Genomic DNA, 20004 nt, shown 5'->3' with positions numbered 1-20004 from the left:
TGCACAGGAGAAGCGGCATGCAGGCCAGTGAACTGCTGAGGGCTCCTCGTTTCCGAGTGTTTGCAAGGGGACTGTGGGTCTATGTCAGCGTACATAGCGGGTAGACTTGTGAGGTCTTAGTCCAGCTGGGTCAGAATTCTCCCCTTCCTGTGTCAGCTTCCCCAGGGTAATCACCCACCCAATTAAGCTGTGGCCTTCAGACTAAATTTAGCTCCTAGACTTCCCCAACCCCTTGGGCCTCCCCCCTAGCAGGTGCTCACAGCTGCAGGCTGAGTCTGTGGAGGCTTTTTGTCACTGTCACCTCCATGGTCCAGATTCAACCTCTCTGGTAACTAGGAGTGAAGCAGAGCAAAGGAACTCACTTGCTGGCCCAGGGCAGGAGTGTCTTGGCCATAGGGCACCTCTCTCGAAGAGTGCATCAGACAACTGCGTTTGGAGCATCTAGACAAACCTGGAGGGCTGTGGGAGGGCAGCGGGGCCAAGGGAGAACCAAGTATAAGGGGACGCGCCCCTCCAGATTCTCTCCAACCAGATCTTTCATTTCTTGCTTTGCCCTTCTCCCCATTTTACAAATAGAGAACTTCATTTTTACTTGACAGCCTCCCCCACTGGAGTAAATGAATCGGGGAGACCTCTTCCTGAACCTGGCAGAATCATGCTAGAATAGATACCGAGTTTGGGGCTGTGTGTGGTGGGGATGGGGGTCCCCACCCTCTCTCCTACAACATGCCTCAATTCCACCATCTCCGGTGCAGGGAGTCAATTGGGTGGGGAAGTTAGAGCAGAGGGGGCTTATTTTTCACAGGCAGATGATGAAGTATCAGTTTTAAAGGGTGGGAGGCACCTTCTACAGGAAGAAGAAAGCCTCAGGAAAGTACCTAAGACTAAGTTTGTCAACAAGAGTGGTATTTGTGTTAACCTCAAATGACAGCACCCACCATCTCAGCAGTCCCCAGCCTTTTTGGCACCAGGGACCAGTTTTGTGGAAGACGGTATTTCCAAGCATGGGGTGGGGGTGAAGGTGGGGGTGGGAATGGGGATGGCAGAGGCAGGATGGGGCACAGCACCGTTCACCTCCTGCTGTGCAGACCCCGTGGGGGGCACCCTTGAATCTAATTTTGGTCTCCTTGACCCAGGAGAATGGGTAAAACTCTAGAGGAGGGTGTATTAGCGCTGAGGTCTGAAAGTAGAAAGGACTGGAGAGAGGAATGAGCAAGACTAGTGCAAATAAGGTGTGCATGAGCCACGGCCATCAGATCTGAGGGAACCAATCAGCCACATCAGCTGAAGGGGAAGTGCAGCAATGGCTAGGAACCAGACAGACCAGAAAATTTTCTCAGAGAGCCTCAGAGAACTATGAGTGGCCTGGGAAACCTCAGTAGTTACAGGGGTTTGGATTCCATTTCAGGAAGGTCCGGGGCTGGGGTTAGAATGCGTGTGTTGTACTCTCTGAGCCTTGTGTGAATCTCTTGACACAGCTCCCCCGAACTCTGAGTGAAGAGGAAGAAAACTGGGGGAAGCATACACGGTTCCTCACAAAAAGGAGCAGACTGTGTCCCTGGGACCCCGAGGCTAAAAGGCAGTTGTCAAAGGCCCTGCCCTTGATGGGAGGGGCAGAGATATCTGGCCCTGGACCCAGAGTGCACGTTTCCTTCACCCCTCACCCCCCACTATTGACTCTCGGTTGCCTTCCTCTTTCATCACGCTGGAAGGCTCCTTTTTAGCTCTAGTAAACTGTCCAGTAGAGGAGTGGGCAAACTTTTTTCTCAAGGACCACGTGTAAATATTTTCAGCTCTGTGGGCCGCAGACTCCGTGCTGCAACTCCTCACAACTGCAGAGGTGAGGAATTGCGACACAAACACAGCCCTGGACGATATGTAAACAAATGGGCGTGGTGACTGTGTCCCAATCAACGTTTTGATGCTGACACTTCATTTTATATAATTTTAACCTGTCACAAAATATGTTTTTCCAACCATCTAAATATGCAAAAACCTTTCTTACCTTTCAGGTTGAATAGAAATGAGAACTAGGGCCAATCTGGCAGGAAGGCAGGATACTGACTCCTAGGATTTTTTCCACATGGCTGAACTGCTCTCTGTCCAGCCATAGAAAATCCTGTTTGTGTCTCCTCTGGGCTTCAAAATACAGCTGTAGAATCTTTTAATTAAGCCTCCTACCTATGATATCTGCTTAGTAGCTCTGCCCAGGGAATTCAATGACTTGGAAATGGCTAACAGTAAACTAGTGTGCCACAAGAATTTTTAAAACATGCAATACTTACCCTGGCTCGTGTGGTTCAGTGGGTTAAGCGCTGGCCTGTGAACCGAAAGGTCACTGGTTTGATTCTAGGCATGGTACACACCTGGGTTGCGGGCCAGGTCCCTGGCTGGGGTGTGCGAGAGGAAGTTTATCGATGTTTCCCTTCCCCTCCCTCTAAAAAGATAAACAAATACAAATTTTTAAAAAATAATTAAAAAATGAAAAACATGCGATACCTGTCCTGGCCAGGTGGCTCAGTGGGTTGGAGCATCATCCTGTACACCAAATGTTGTGGGTTCGATTCCCAGTCTGGGCACATACCGAGGCTGTGGGGTTCCATCCCAGTTGGGGCATGTACAGGAGGCAACCAATCAATGTTTCACTCTCACATTGATGATTCTCTCTCCCTCTCGCTCTAAAATCAATAAACATATCCTCAGATAAGGATTAAAAAATAGTAATAGTAAAAAAATTAAAAAATAATAAGACATGCAAAACCTGACTGTTTAGTCAGGGGCACTGACCTCTTTTCCCTTAGATTGTCAAATTAAAAAAAGACAACAGCCAACACACTAGCCATCTGGCATGAATGAGTCAAAATTATAACTATTTTTTGGTCATATCTGCAAAAGATACATTTTCTGGTGTGCCGCAGAATTTTAGTAATTAGTTTATGTTTGCCATGAGATGAACAATGTTGAAAATCGCTGGAGTTAACCCTTGAAGAATATTTCCCGAGATTCCTTCCGTTTGTATAGTGCATTAAGGTAAAGCACTTGTATATATTATCTTTAAATCTTAATAATAAGACAGTTAAATCCAGTTTACAGGGGAGGAAGTTAAACTTTCCCCTTATTCCTTTAGTTCTGGTTGGTTGAATAATTCAAATGACATACAGCGGATTAACAGGAGAAAATAAAATTTCAATACCGTGTGCATGGGGAATTCACACGAGCACCAATATTCCAAAGTCAGTGAGGCAAAATGAGGTGTATGTGTCATTTTACTCGAGGAAGGGGAGGTAGAAGGCGAACAAAGTTTTGCCACCTCAAAATATGCCTTTTTGGATATTGATTTTAAGATGGTTTTCAAGAAACAAAAGAATCAGAAAAAACCTTTGACTTCCCCCCAAATTTTGGGCATTTTCTCCTGTTAATTCGTCTCTGTTAATTGGATTACTGGCCTAGCCGGAACAAGTGAGAGAGAGAGACAGAGAGACAGAGAGACAGAGAGAGAGACAGACAGAGACAGAGAGACAGAGAGAGAGAGACAGAGAGGGAAGTTGTTTTGTGCTGCCTTGCACAGGCAGTTCACAGGTAGACCAGAGCAAACATTTGATGAACAAATCCCTACAGGGCCACCCAGAAACAATGGGACACTAAGGGGAATCAGGCGAACAACTTTGGGCTGGGATCCTCCCCGTCTGCCACACTTAATTTGTAACTGTCTGTGCTAGGGTGATAACACCAAGGTTCCCATTCTGAAGCAGGTTTTTCTATCTGAATCTCTTTAGGCAGGTAAGGGGGAGGGGAAAAAAACCCCAAAAAACCTCTTCCTGAGTTTGTTGGGCTTTGTTTTTAGCTCAGAATAATCTGTATGCCAGGGTGGCACATTCTGGGGAGGTTTGCTCCAGACCCCCATGAAATTCTACCTGATTCTTTTGTTCTGTTACTCAGTTTCACTCAGACAGGGCACCTTTATCAAAACAGTAATTTGGGCCACGGTGATGGTGATCCAGAACTTGAATGGTTTTAAGTGTTTTGTTTTCAAATGTATTCAGTATTTGGGTCCAAGAAAATAATTTAAACAAATAAATTTGGTTTTTATTTAAGGTACACTATCATGCACGGACATAAGCTTATGTATTACTAATTGAGTCACTTAATTACTAATTTCCTTCCCTGGGACAAACTTTATCAAAGTTGTGTGTTAATGTTTTCTGTACTTAAAAACAGTGCAGATGCATTTAAAACAAAAATAATGTGTACCAGGGATTGCTTCCAAATCCTCATTCTGTTATTACAAGTTTTTCTTTCACTCACTAGTATTGATACACATGTCCTTCAAGGTTCACAATGGGGAAAAAAGATTCAGATGTCCCTATCCTGTTTCAGACCTGACTACCAAACTTGGAGGTGGGACATGAAGGGGCAAGGAAGCAAGACACCCATCACTCTTCCCCACCATTATAAGCTCTGAAAAGACCTCATTTCGAAACACAGAAACACAAAACCTCATTTCGACATGAAGCTATTTCCTTCTTTCTGTTTCTCTACTTGCCTCATGAGGGATTTCTGAGAAATGAAAAATGTCACTTCCCACAGCCTGTCTAGTTGTTTTTTTTTAAACGATGAAAAGGAAATAGTGGTGCAAAGGAGCTGCTTAAGCATATAGTATTTATATATACTTTTTTTGTTTTTTATTTACTTATTTGAGAGAGAAACATCGGTTTGTTGTTCTACTTATTTATGCATCATTGGTTGATTGTTTGCATGTGCTCTGACCGGGATCGAACTGGAAACTTTGGTGTATCGGACAATGCTCTAACCAACTGAGCTACCCAGCCAGGGCGTAAGCATATAGTATTAATCCAAAACCTAAGACAAATGCCCTTCCTGTCAGTGGATGTGGGTCCCACCTTGCCTTAGATCTGGGCTTTCAGGGTCTAAAGAAACAAACAAGCTATCCTCCCAGGAAGTTTCAGTACAAGCAGTGAAACCTAACAGCTGCTCCTTGCAGGGGCCCAGCTGTCTACTCGTGCCCCCCACCCCCTTGCCACCAAGGACAGGAGATGAGTGGGAACTGCTCCAGGCAACCTCAGGAATGGAGGTGTGAGCTGAGGACAAAATGCAAGAGAGATCTACACACACAGACTGAGGAATAAAATGCACACAAAAGTGATGTTTCCTAGGGAAAGTCCCTATCTTCGTCCCACGCCCCCAAATCTGGCCACCTGGGAGTCATACCAGCCTAAGGGAAACTACGAAATGTATAGAAAAATTCTTAAACCCAGCTACTCCTACCAGACAAGAAATTAACTTTTTTAGGGGGCACAGAATTGATGCATTTCTTAATCAAAATGAAATGGAAAGCTCATTTAAGCCAGCATGAAAACCAACAGTTAAACATTCTTTTCCTTGTCTGCGTCCTTGGCTCTCTTTCCCAGCACACCTTGTCCCAGGCTAACTTGAATAAACATACACATGTGACCACATGAGGGCGGGAGGAAAACCAAGTGGGGGTGGTGAAATTCTGAATGGAATGCAGCCCCAGCTAGTTAGGGGCCCAGGCTGAGACCTCTGGCACTGGCTGTGGATTTATACAGGCAGAGAAGCCAAAACAATGAGCTCATGGGCAAGAATGCAGCCGGTGGGGAAGTCTGGGCAGTCAGAGCAAACTGTTTTTTTTGTTTTTTGTTTTTTTTTTTAAACTAGGATGAGAATAGCTGTAACAGTCTCCCACGGGAACAAGATTAGGGAGTGTAGCGCCACCATTCAGTATCTGGAGGTCCAGTTAAATAACTGTGGGGGACGGGACTGTTCCTTAATAAAACTCTGTTCTGCAGAGAGCACAGCACTCTCAGTCCTGTACTGAAAAACTTGGTTATGAGAACCTAGGTGGAGAAAGACACAGGGCTGGTGAGATGAGTGAGTGAACTATCCTATAGGTGATGATGCTCTTAAGACAACTTTATTCAAAGCAGGTCTGCCATTGCCAGCTCCTGCACTCAAGGTCCAGTGATGGCTGTGACTCTGAAATCGTGTGTTCGGGGCCACCATTTTAAAGATAGAGGAAACAATGAAGTCTATCTTTACTTAAAGAAACACAATGCACTCAGCTGTGTCATTTATACCAAATTCAGACCTCGAAGACCAAAAAGACATTTTTCTTTTTCTGCCAGTGTTTTCAGTATTTTTATAATCCCCAAATGGAAGAAACTGAAGAGATAATATGTTCCCTGGTCATGTATGGTGACAGGGAGGAAGGCAGAGGGGAAAGATGAAATGATGAGAAGAAAAAAATTATCTCCAAATCTCCCCCTCCCCCGACAGCCGCAGAGGTTCTTTGCCAACTCCAGCGTCTGTGCATGTTGCTTCCTATTCAGTCTTTCAGGTCCAACCCCTGACCACCTTCTGCTTCCAGAACTTGTCACCTGCTGTGCCCCACCTTATTCTTGTAATACCTTTACTGTAGCACTTTGTGCACTGTGTTCTAATTATTTTTGTCCATGGTTATCCTACTAGATTGGGGTTTAATATTCTGCCTCAGTTGCTTTCTCATTCTAAGGACTGGTTATGCACAAATTCTTCAGGATGTATCTCCGAAGAACAAGGACATTCTCTTACATAACCACAATACAATACACTCCAGAAACTTAACAATGACACACTACTATCTGACATATTGCCCACACCCAGAGATCACCCTGCACATAGTTGTCATGTTTCTTTCAACTGTTCCCTGGTCTTTTTTTGACTGAGTTTCTCAGGAGGAAGAACTATTCCCTTTATAATTCCCGCAACCAACAGTGCATGATACACAGTAAGCAGTCCACTGCCACGAAATGGTAATGATTGAGACTCAACATCTGGCTGCCTAGAGCTCATTACAGTATTGAAGAATTTTTAATAAACTAAGGTAATTCTGAACATGGGATCAGTATAGAAGGCAAAGAAAGAACACAGAAACCAATGCCCAAAACAAGCTATGGAAATGGTTATTTATAAAGGGGTAAAATCCAGTAGTATTTTTGGTCCTAACATACTTCGTAACGGGTCAGGAACTATTATTCTATGTAGGTAAAGAACAACAAAATTTGCCATTTGTATTCTTTTTTTGACCTCACAAGAATAATCTTTAGTAAAGAACAGTGAATTCTCAGGAAAGGTCTGTTACATCTGCCTGGAGGCAGATTCCCAACCCCCATCTTTCCACATGCTTCACATACCTAAGATAACACTGTAACTTTGAAACAAAAGAAGAGGGACAAAGTTTTCAAATCTTGAAACTCAGAAGCCTTTGAACAGTGTGGGAGGGTTCAAGAAGACAAAATTCTGTAATCACCAAACAAGTGGAGGCAAAAAGAATTACGATAAATTAAGAGACTCAAGTCATCATCTTGAACCCCACGCTCTGAGAATTTGGCTAGAGCCATGCAGCACACTAGTTGTACAAATCATTCCACTTTCCTTTTTTGTGAAATTCCCCAGCTGTTACAATTTCTTGAAAATTTTCTTTAAAGCAAGATCTGGCTCTGACGTCGCAAAATAGGAAAAAAAAATAATGAAGTCGCAAAACAGGAACTGAAATAAAGTCTGGTTGTGTCAAATGAAGGGAAGTGTTATTCTGACTTGCTCAGTGATCATGTTACCTAGTTACCCCAGTTTGAGGTGTTTCACTAAGGAATATTGCCATAGAAATGGCTTCCCATCAGAACACATTAGTGGGAGCAATAGTATGACTCAGAACTTGGGCCAAGGCTAGGGGCCTTGTGTCTTGTCACCTTCCCTCCATCCCTCCTCTTTGGGGTATACCAGTATTTCTTCAAAATACAACGTTGCTGCCTCTGGTAGTGATGGGGAAAGCACAGAATTGTTTGCACAATTAGCATTTGGTGCTCAGGGCTTAAAACCAATATGCAAACCTCACATTTGCACATTTCCATAGTAATTCTAAGGTGTCAGGAAATACAGGACAGTTTCTGAAACTGACTCACTTATTCTGAGCTCCTTTTTGGCAGAGGTACGGTAAAAGTACTGAAACATTAATTAGTACCACGAACCATATTAAAAACCTTAACACTGGTTATTGCTTCTAGCTCCTTCAACTAAAAAAATTGAGACAGGAAGTTGAACCCTTGTACTTCAACATTATTTCAATACTTGATGACTAACAAAATATTGGGACAGAGATTTTGATTCTTAAATTAATATGTACAGACAGATACTCCAAAGTACAGCAACAATACATTTAATTAAAAGCCCAACACCTCTAATCTAAAGGAAAGGAGTTTTTCTGAAGGGAACTGCCCTGTGCTCTAAGGCAAATGAGCTCTATGGGGCTGCTTTTTGCTTAAGTCACCTGCACTTATTTGCTCAGCTGACTTCCGTAAAAGGCTGGCCCTAAGAGGGGGAAGGAAGACAGGCATCGTTTAGAAAACACCCATACCACACCTTGTATTTGAATAAAAGATTTATTATTTTCTCCTCAGGAAAAACAGGAAGTTAGGGAAACACTACATTTTACAGCCCACATTAATTTGTAGTTGGTCCTAATCCTAACTGGTACAGCTGTCAACAGTGTTGGCTGTTTAACCAGAACCAAGGTGTTAACCCGATAGAATGTTACATGGACAACGCTAGAGGACTGAAGGTTTTTCCCTGAGAGAAGCATAAGACAGAAGTTGCTGAGAGCCATCTTTCCAAGCAGCTCCCCCTTTTCCATTTGGGAGGATTTGCCTGAAGTATGTAGCTAGTCAGCACTTAGAAAGTGCCTCCTCTCCCTACAAAATCATCCACCCTTCCCCAAAGTATTAACTAAGGTCCTCATCATTTCAGCAGTCACACCCAGTAAATTGGGAAGTGGGGCCCCTAAAGGCCACCAACTTGTATCTATGCACTTATTTCCACAACTGGATTATGGGGAGACAGGCTTTTCAGTATCTGAACCAGATCTCAAGATGAAAAAAAAAAAAAAAAAACAAAAACTACATAAAGTGCTTTAAGTCCCTAGAGACAGACATGATATAAATAACTGGTTTATGATCAAGAATGATAAATACACAGGCAAAAACAGCTCTAGCTACGTGACCTAATGGCTTGGAGATGGGCAGGCAAGGCATTCTTCCCTATTACATTCTTAGTCATTTTATTCACGCCTATTTTTATCTGGAGTCCATAGACTAAAGGTCATGTTCTGAGGCTGAAGCTTTCAAATGACAACTTTTTTTTTTCTTTTCAGTTTAACCAGTAGTCTTTATAGCACTCTGTACTTATTTCTATAATTTTAAGTGAGCATACGCAAATTCAAAGGAATCTAGGCAAAGTCATATAAGATATTCTCCCTTCCTCTGAAAATTCTTAAGGGGACTTTTGAAACTTCTCCCCAAAAGGTAAGAAAAGAAACAAGTCCGAGAAAAAGGGACTCCTCCCACCTCATGACTATGACTGTTACTGCCACAGAATCCATTGTACTACCAAGGATAAAATTCATGAAGTATGAAGGTCTGTGGATTCCTGTAGGGGGGAGGGAGGGTTACTTAGTTTCCTGGTGCCCAAAATTACAGAAGCTAGAGTTCAGGGATGCAGGGTAAAAGATGTAGGAACTGATTTAAATATCTGTAGAAGGAGCAGAACAAATAGCAAATATTTCAAAGGAAAAATAAGAAACAAATGTGAAGTTCAACAACGGGTCTGAAATCCAAAGAGATGCCAATGCAAAAATTTAAAACAGTTTGGGAATCATTTAGAAATTAATTTGCTTTATTGAGATACTAGGCTTAGACTTGCGTTTAACAAGCCAGCCTAAAATAGCACCATGGTTAGACTATAGCCTGCTTTTCCAAGCCATCATTTTACAACTTATTAAGCAAACAAGGAATCAAATATCCTCCACCTGATGTGGTCTTTTTATACACATGCTGCTAACAAGTCCAATTTGGAACAGCTGAGTATCTTTTTAAAAGCTTTGCAGATGAGCTCATGAACACAAATTTCACCAGTTAGGTCAAACAGAAGGAACTCGAACAAGTTGTTGTCCAATCAGAGCTCATTATTTATAAATCATTGGCCTGCCCCCCCCACCTAATAACCACACCTTCTGACTCAATTATTGAAAATCTACATGTAACAAAGTGAAAGGATTAATTTCTATTGCTCAATTTTTCAGCCCACGTTAAAAAAAGCCCTAAAAGGAATACTTACCAAAATCAGATAGGAAAATTAAAGCCTGCATAGTTGTGAATCAGAATTGTTCCATTACAACCAGATTGAATACAATTACATCAATTGGTTCTGTATACAATCTAGAATTGAACAGGACAAAGTTTAGAATAGAAAAGTTGTAAGAAATAGATCTGTAACTATAGAATTTGTAAATTTCAAGAGTATGAAAAAACTAATGAAATTCAAGACTATCGTCCTTTACATTTCAAAGAAATAGACTTTCTGTAAAAATATATACAATTTTTACAGACAAATACATTTACAAGTTGTTTCTATCTTAAAAAAAACTGAGGAAATTCCACATTGTAACTGCAGTTCTTGAGCCTTAAGTCAAGTATTCTTGGACATTACAAGGCTAATAAACTAAATCACTCAAATGGAGCCAAAGTAGAACAGGTATAAGTCCTGAGCACTTGGACTGTCTATTCCTCAAGAAGCATACCTGGGAAAGCTAATTCTAGAGAGGAAAAAGCTTCCCTTCACACTCTGTTGGACAGTACTGAGGCTTCTAGTCATAGTTCTGTTGTAGCTTAAACCCACTTTACACAGTTCACTGGCATTGTTAGTTCGCTTTTAACACAACAGAAAGTTAATAGATTCACTGGGAATACCTAATGAGCTCTATGACTAGCCCGGCTACTGGCCACTCTCTCCTAGACAAGGATATCAAGTCTCTCCATACTACCATCTTCACTACATCTAAAAGTCCTCCTCCATGGCCTCCCAAGTTTGCCTCTTGCTGAAACTGAACTTTGCTTCTTTCAGACAGAGACTTCTCAAAGGGGACAACCTTTCCCCCATTGTTTATTCTTGTTGCCCATAATCCTCTTGCCACTTGCTGTTGTACGTTGCTTGGAGTCCAGCTTCATAAATAGACTTCACACCAGGTGGATGTGGATTTGGTGCCAGGAGTTGGTAAAGAGTCAATTACTTCACTTATAAGGCTATCTTATTAGATATGCCAAACCAGCTCCTACTCCAGCAACACCTGCAAAAGCCAGCAGCACATTTCTGATGCCGCCTTCTAGGTCCTCTACGTGGAAGAACTCCACAAACCCATCCTAGAAAACAAAAGAGAAAAACACATTTTCAAGTATGGGGGTTTCCACTTAACTAAAAATTAAATTGAAATACCTAAGGTCCGCTTTCTATGCAAGGATGAACCAATATTAAACTCCAGCTGCAAAAGACACAAATCCACTTAAAACGCGGAGTATGTGTTGAGGAATGTCTTTTACTGCTATCCCCAGGTGATTCTTACTGCTTCATAATTTGAATCCACTGCTGTGAAGAGTATCCAGCTGAATTACAATAAGCAAAAGACTACCAAAAGCAAAAGACTCAACAACCAGTAAAATAGCCTACAGGAAACCAGGATTTGATGAAACAAATCAAGACAGTCACACCACTACCTCCATGGACCCACTACTTACATCAACATCAAGCAAACAGAGATCCGTAAGTTAAAACTGGAAAACTGAGTTGTGCATCATAAAAACCTTTAGCTATCCCCAGTTTCTCTATAAAATCCTCCATTCTATTTCCACTCCAAGGGCCCTCTTCGACCTTAAAACAAACTTACCCAGCCTCTTTGTTTGACTAGCCAGTCTCGTTTTGTCCTTACGAGAACATCTGTGATGCTTTCTGCTAATGGTTCAATGCAGCTTTCTTGGTTTATACTCTTCAAGTGTTTAGCCACAAAGGCACCAAAAGAAATGAGAGTCACAATCCTGCCCCAGTTTGTTACTCCGTCACTAAAAACATGAACCATCACTCGAGACAAAGATTTGACGTCGTCTTCATTTTTGATGTCCAGTTTCCGAAGCATACCTGAGAGGAAGAAAAGCATGTGGGTTCTCACGGCCTCCTTTGTCTAAGCCAGAGCACGATTCGCCTGCCCACCCACGGCGGGGGAAATCGCTATTTGGGCTCTACAGAACTCAGGCCGACCCCACTTGAAAATTGACATCCCACCCTTTCCGGCCTTTGAACAGCGCTATTTCCAAAAGAATCGAGTGGGCGGAAACAATGACTCATGGCCAGAATATTCTGGTTTCAGAAATAGGATGAGAGTCGTTTCAACACTGACCCGTTTCGGTTTCCACCCACAGTGAGTAGGCTGAGAGCCGACAAAAGACAGTGCAGCTTCCATGACTACCCCCTTACCTTGGAAGGCCGTCTCGTGGTTACGCTGCACACCGTCCCCGACCCGCCTGAGGGTCTCTAACGCCTTCCGGCTGGCGGCCGCAGACCCGCCCATTGGCTTCGCGTCCTTGGCACCGGTCGCCTGTTCCCTAAGGTACCGGCAGATAATCTCCAGCGACTGCCGATACAACTCATCGTCCTCCTCCTCCTCTGCTGGGGGCGGCGTGGAGGGCAGTGAGCCACTTGTAACGGAGCCATTAGTGGCCTCCCCGACCAACTCCAGCAAAGGCAGGACAGCCGGCCGCTTCCCGAGAGGCTCCGGCTCGTACCCGTCCAGCTCCTCTTCGGGCGACATGATGGCGTCGGCGGCCGGGGATTCCATTTCTTCAGGCAGCGCCGCGCGGCGGACAGGCGCGAACAGCCGCCTCACGGGGGTCGCGATGACGCTGGGGCCCTCGGCGCCAATGGGCGAGGGCCGCGCGACCCTCCGGGGGTCGGGCACGAGTGTGGCTGGGGGGCTCACGCCGGTGCTTCCGCCAATCACCGCTCCCGCTTCCCCTCCCCCTGCCTCTCGCCGCGCCGTGGCCTCCTTCCCCGCGGCCAGATGCCGCTCTCCCGGAGGGGAGGCGGTGCCGCCGTCGCCGCTGCCAGCCCCTAACTTGGCCCCCCCACAGTAGAGGTTGAGTCCAATTACTGCGTTTCTTTTGAGGCCAAACATCTCAAGCTTCAGTCTCCGTCGCCTGGCTGAGAAAAATGGGGTAGGCAGCGACCGACTCCTTACTTGAAGGAAGCGGAAGTAAGGAGTGAGACAGGCGCTCCCACCTCACGGTTTTAGGGCCGGTGTTACGTTCAACGAAAATGGGCGGAAGCTTCTGGAGACTTGCTTACCATTGACCGGTCGGTTGCGAGGGGCGGGGCCTAGGGCGGAGCCCCTCGCGACCGGTTACGTAAGGGCGGCCCTCTGCGTCGGTGCTCCGCGTGTCATTCTTTCGGCGCGCGTGTGGTACCTGCGGTAGCTGCCCCGAGCTGTGACGTGCAAGCCCCTGCCTTTGCTTATAAGCTCGAGGCTTTCCCATACCGAACACTTATCCGGGGAACCCCTCAGATTGGGGAAGGGGTGAGGCAGTGCTGCCTCGGGTGGGGCTCAACAGTCTTAGGTAGCATGGGTAGCTGAGGGCACTGTGGGGCACCTGTGGTTATTTTACATATTGGCAGCTCTCTCATTCTAACAATGCTTGGAAGTGGGAAAGCTCCACGGACTGCTTTATAGAATCGTGTAAGTGCACGTTTGACTAAATGAAATTGTCTGTCCCCGCTAAACTTTATACCTGTCTGCTTACTAGCTTTTGCCTATTCCCCACCTTATTGCCAGAGCTTCTGGTGCTATTTACATATAAATCTTACTCGATTGGCACCACTTGAGAGTCTTGACTCTTTTTTTTGTACTGGTAATAAGGTACGTTTGACTCTAGGGGTAAATCTCTCGAGGACAAGCAAGAGTCCAATTATATGCCATATATGTGAGTTAACATTAATTGAAGCAATCTCTTTTCGTCAAAACATCTTTAAAAATAATAATAGCTAAAATTCGAGAGCAAGGTATCCACTGATTGGATACCTTGCACTGATTGGCTGATGCCAGGGCAGGGGTCATTAGTGCTGCTGGTCCTGAGGTCAGTCCCTTGTCTGGTTTGCTACTTTTCTGGGCCTGGAGCTCAAACGTAACTGATGCCTAGACTATTTGATGTAGGTCAGAACCTCATTGTCCTGGGGGCTTAATGCTTAAGGGCTATTCTTTGGCCCCTTGTTCCTTCCCCTTCTAAGGGGGTCTAGCCCCCATGACAAGCAGCATGCCAGGGCAGGGTCTGAACTGCATGACCAACAACAGGAAAGGTCAGTCAAAACCGGTATGACCAGCAATATGCTAGGACAGGCAAGATTACCCTGGGGGACAAGGTCCTTGTTTTCCCAGTTGCCTGTTGCTAGGTGCCGAGGGCTTTCTGCCCTAGTGACCTTCTGTACCTGGCCTGTGGTCCTTGCTCTGCTCCTAACTGCCTACCACAAAAGGTTCAAAAATAAAGAAATGAAATTAGGAATAGCAATATCATATTGTTATAAATAAAGAAATGAAATTAATGAATTTCTTTAATAAAGAATTAGTGGTGACCTGTACTTGGGTGGTGGTAGTGGAAATGGAAACAATAACATGGAGAGATACTGTGGAGGCAGGGTGACTAAGAGGAGGCTTGATGACTAAGAGGAGGGCAAGAACAGTGTGTGACATTATCATAAAATAGACATCCATATGAATTATTCAACTCTTATTCCTCAACCTGGTAGAGTAGAGGTTGTGTGTCTGTGTGTGGGGGGGAAGTTTCTTAAGGTTCTAGATATAATTCCAGTTTTAGGAGGCTTTCCACTCTGCTGATAGAAATTTCTAGAACTAATGGGGCACACTGTTCTCTTCTTCTGAGGCTAATCTTTTGCCTTTAAGCTTTTTTCCTAAGGCCTCTTCATACCCTACTCTTTCTTTTGTCCCCCACATATCAAAATTTTATTTACCTCAATAATGAAGAAATTAACAGGATGACAAAGCTTGTTCAATGAAGATATGAGAAATTGGAACTTATGTAGTCAATAGGGGAAGAAATGCTGAAGAAGGATGCTAAATTAGGTACAAAAGCAGTTAATGTCTTATAGGGCAATAAACTATACTTTTGGGGTTATCTTTAGTAGACTAGAAAAAAATCACTCTATTTTACTAGTTCTACTCATTACCCTCTAACTTTTGAAGGCTGTAAAACTTCTGGGTGCTAATCAAACAAAATTATAGCTCCAAGATAATCTTGTGACCCTTAGGCTGACTTGACTTTAAAATGCTCTAGCATGACATTGAAAGATCACGTAGTCATTTTGCCTTGTTTCTAAATGTGCCTAAACAACTCCCACCCCTCTGTGACCATAAATAATCTCTAAAGATTATTCTTTTTTAAAATGATTTTATTTATTTATTTTTAGAAAGAGGGTAAGGGAGGGAGAAAGAGGGAGAGAAACTTCCATCAGTTGCTTCTCGCACATTTGCAACCAGGGACCTGGCCTGTAACCCAGGCATATGCCCTGACTGGGAATTGAATTGGCTACCTTTTGGTTTGCAGGATGATGCCCAATCCACTGAGTCACACCAGTCAGGGCTAAAGATTATTCTTGATGACACACTAAAAAGTTGATTTCATGTTTTTGTGTCAAAATTATTAGTTGAACTTCTTGGCCATTTCCTACACTTCTTACCGCATCCCATATTCTTTCATGTGGTACCTCCAGCAACAGTATCTTCCTACCCTACCATCACAACACCATAATTATCATCTCTGCCTACAAGATCATTTCAGGCCCTAATTTTCATAAGTAACACTAGTATATAACGGGTTCAGTAGCCTCTCAGCAGGTTTGAGACACTGCTAACTGCCTTATCCAGTATTCATTCTTCTTCCTTTCTGACAGAACCCAGAATTGGCATGGTAGTCCCATAATGATCAGGAACTCATATTCCTTCTATTATGTGGTTCTGCTACCCTCATACATGGTCCGAGATGGCTAACTTCACCCATGTTATCTGTGTTCCAATGAGAGGAAGGAGAAAAGGGAAGGCAAAGGGTATCTAACTTCCTTCAATGACATTTCCCGTAAGTTGCATACCACTTTTGTTAATATCCTGTTAGCTAGAAATTAGTTACATGTTCTCCTAGCTACAAGGGAGGCTACAAAATGTAGTTTTTATTATGAGTGCCTGTGTGCCCAGCTAAAAATTGCAGATTCTGTTACTGTAGAAGGAAGCACAATCAACAATCTCTACCACTATGAGCAAAAGTATATGGAGAAAATTATAAAAACTATTGAAATACATTAAAGAAAACTGAGACATAAACCATGCTCACATATAGAAAGACTCAGAATTGTAAAAATGTCAGTTTTCCTTCAAACTGATGTTATAGGTTGAATATAGTTCCAAATAAAGAACTGGATAAGTTGAGATTCTAAAATATACATTGAAGGTCAAAAGCCCAAGCCTAATCAAAACACTCTTGAAAGAGAAAGAAGAAGAAGAAAATAAAAAAGAACAACAATGAAGGTATTAGCCATGCTGAACATTATAACTTAAAAGCCTATAGACAAAAAATACATTGTGATATTAGCAGGGATAGACAAATGGATCAATATAACAGAATCGAGAGCCCACAAATAGACATATGTATCTGGCAACTTGATAACAAAAACTGCATTGCAGACTTGTAGGGAAAGATGGATTGCTCAATAATACATGGAGCTAGGATAAATGAATATTTATATGAAAAAAATACAACTGGATCTCTACCTCATACCATATATAAAAAATAAATTCCAGATGGATTAAAAATTAAAGACTACATACAGGAGAGTATTTTATGAACTCAGGGTAGGAAAGAATTATTTTTTTTAAGATTTTATTTTTTAGAGAGGGAAGGGAGGGAGGGAGATAGATAGAGATAGAGAGAGAGAGAGAGAGACATCAATGTGTGGTTGCTGGGGGTTATGGCCTGCAACCCAGGCATGTACCCTGGCTGGGAATTGAACCTGGGACACTTTGGTTCCCAGCCCGCACTCAATCCACTGAGCTATGCCAGCCAGGGCTTGGAAAGAATTATTAAACACCATATGAAAAGCAGTAACCATACAGGAAAAAATGAACAATATGATGACATGATAATGAAAACAACATGTTTGGTGCCAAAATTAGACTTATGAGCAAAATACTTAAGCACAGGGGAGGGAACAATTAATTCTGCCTTGGGAGAAAGTAATTTTAAAGTGGGTCTTAAAGTGTGTTTGAGTGTTCACCAGGGCAAAACATTCGAAGCAGAGAGAATAGCATATGGAAAAGGGCAGGGCCTAAGCAGTATGGTGTATTCAAGGAAACACGCGTGGTAAAATATACAGTAGAGAGGGGCTATATGACATTCCAGTTTTCAAATCAAATCAATCCAGCCCTACCACTTACCAATTCAGTGACTTTGGGCGTATGATTTAGTTTCTGAGTATGTTTGCTGACCTATAAAGTGAGAGTATTCCTACCTCATGAAGTTGTAAGGACCTAAGACATCAGTATTCTAAATGGGGTACAAAGACTCCTAGAGTCACCAAAACCTTTTTGGGGGGGTCCATGAGGTCAAAAGTATTTTCATAATACTAGATGTTATTTGCCTTTTTCACTGATCATGCAAAAGCAATGGGAATACGACTGCTGATACCTTAGCATATATCAAGGCAATGGCACCAAACTGAATCAGTAGTCATTGTATTCATTACTGCCACACACTTGCAATTTTTAAAAGGGCCAGTTTCACTTAAGAATGACCTTGATGAAACAATAAAAGCTGTTCATTTTATTAAACCTCAATTCTTGAGTGCATGGCTTTTAATATTCTGTTTGACAAAATGGTAAGTACACATAAAGCACTTTTGTCTTATATCAAAGTATGATCGTTGTCTCCAGGAAAAGCATTTGTGCAAGTATTTGAATTGTGAGCTGAATTCGCTATGTGTTTTAAAATGAATTACTATTTTAACTTGATAGAATGACCAATAGTCAAAGTCTGATTATTTAGATGTATTTGGCATTTTCTCAAAAATAAACAAAGTGGGCCTGTCACTTAAAGGAAAATGACTTATAGTATTTGTTGCCAATGATAACATTTGAGATTTCAAGTGAAAATTATATTTTTGGAAAACTTGTATTTACTACAGTGACCTGGCAGCTTCTCAACACTGAAAGATTTTGCTAATGGGATTGGTTGTGATTTGAATTAATGCGAGTATTTTTTATGCTGGACAATGGGATACATTAACATTTGGAATATCTGCATTACTGAGTGAACCAATATTTTCCAAATGACCAAAATCATGCTTGGGTAGAAGATTCATTCAAATTGCAAGACAGACCAATGGGTTTTAATGTAACAATACAGAAAGTTCACTGATATGGTTTCAAATACCACATTCAATTATCCTTGAAAAAACTACCACTTGTCATGGTTTGGTGTACTGTCAAAGAAGAATATCCAAAATTATCTGAAAAGGGGAATTAAAACATCTCTTCTTTTTTCAATTATTTATTTGTATGAGGACAGATTTCTCCAAATACTTCAGTCAAAACAGATAAAAAGGCATAAACAGATAAGAAAATCAAGCTATTTTATTATTATTTTTTAAATATTTATTTATTTTTAGAGAGGGAAGGGAGGGATAAAGAGAGAGAAACATCAATGTGCGGTTGCTAGGGGTCATGGCCTGCAACCCAGGCATGTACCCTGGCTGGGAATTGAACCTGCGACACTTTGGTTCGCAGCCCGCGCTCAATCCACTGAGCTACGCCAGCCAGGGCAAATCAAGCTATTTTAATTAAATCAGGTATTAAAATATTTGCAAAAGTATGAAACGATGATGCTTTTCTCACTATTTTTTCTTTTGAAAATGTCATTTATATGTTTGGCTGGGGTGACTCAGTGGATTGAGTGCTGACTTGAAAGCCGCAAGTCACTGGTTCGATTCTTGGTCAGGACACATGCTCGGGTTACAGGCCAGGTTGCCAGCTGGGGGCATGCTAGAGGCAGCCAACTGATGTTTCTCTCTCTTCTCTTTCTCCTTTCCTTCCCCTTTTTCTAAAAATAAATAAATAAAATCTTTAAAAAAAAGAAAATATCATTTATACTAACCTGCAATTGGTTCACTAGTTAAGAGAATTTTTATAAAAATGTATTTGAACCAAACTAATGACATGCTGCGAAGATCTCAAATGATCTCTATTATTGTTTTTTGTCTTTAAGATTGTATTTATTTATTTTTAGAGAGAGGGGAAAGGAGGGAGAAATAGAGGAAGAGAAACATCACGTGTGGTTGCCTCTCACTTGGCCCCCACTGAAGACCTGGCCCACAACCCAGGCATGTGCCCTGACTGGGAATCGAACTGGCAACCCTTTAGGTTATAGTCCGTGCTCCCTGATACTGTTTTTAAATGAATTAATATTTTAAAAGTTTATCAATTTTTGCCCTGGCTGGTGTACTCAGTGAATTAAGTGCCAGCTTGAGAATGAAAGGGTCCCTGGTTCGATTCCCAGTCAGGTCACATGCCTGGGTTGCAGGCCAGGTCCCCAACAAGAGGCACATGAAAGTCAACCACACATTGATGTTTCTCTCCCTCTCCTTCTTCCACCTTCCCCCTCTCTAAAATAAATACATAAAATCTTTTTAAAAAATAAAGGTTTATCAGTTTTGATTTCTAATTTAGTAAATATTGGTAGATATAACCCACATAAACATGAACTGTTTGGGGTTCTCAGTAATTTTTAAGAATACAAAGGGATCCTAAAACCAGACTTCAAGAACTGCTTACTGGTCTGTGAGATTATATATATATATCATTTATCACAGGATCTGGCAAACAAACAGTAGCTATTAATATGCAGTAGAAGCATAGGAGAGTGAATGGCAGGAGCTAAGATTTTGTAAAAAGATTTTTATTTATTTTTAGAGAGAGGAGAAGGGAGGGAAAAAAACATCTATCAGTTGTCTCTCATATATACTCCAACTGGGGACAGAAGCTGCAACCCAGGCACGTGC

General features: G+C 42.3%; 1 protein-coding gene across 2 annotated transcripts; it reads right to left on the bottom strand.

Moving 5' to 3' along the window:
* Positions 1–8437: 8437 nt before the first annotated feature.
* Positions 8438–13172, bottom strand: MCL1 (MCL1 apoptosis regulator, BCL2 family member). 2 transcript variants are annotated; one of them, XM_045816630.1, is made up of 3 exons: positions 12373–13167; positions 11789–12036; positions 8438–11267 (listed from the first exon to the last, which is right to left on the bottom strand). In XM_045816630.1, exons 1-3 carry the CDS (start codon positions 13067–13069, stop codon positions 11151–11153), a joined length of 1062 nt encoding a protein of 353 aa, XP_045672586.1. In that variant the 5' UTR covers positions 13070–13167; the 3' UTR covers positions 8438–11150. The 2 variants fall into 2 exon arrangements, with proteins under 2 accessions (XP_045672586.1, XP_045672587.1); XM_045816631.1 differs by lacking the exon at positions 11789–12036 and having other exon boundaries at positions 12373–13172.
* Between the last annotated feature and the right edge of the window lie 6832 nt (positions 13173–20004).

Source organism: Phyllostomus hastatus, unplaced genomic scaffold (assembly GCF_019186645.2).
Source record: "Phyllostomus hastatus isolate PE091 unplaced genomic scaffold, TTU_PhHast_1.1 phas_scaffold_216, whole genome shotgun sequence".
Lineage (NCBI taxonomy): Eukaryota > Metazoa > Chordata > Mammalia > Chiroptera > Phyllostomidae > Phyllostomus > Phyllostomus hastatus.
The sequence above is the reverse complement of the archived record's forward strand: the minus strand, read 5'-3'. Positions and strand labels throughout refer to the sequence as shown.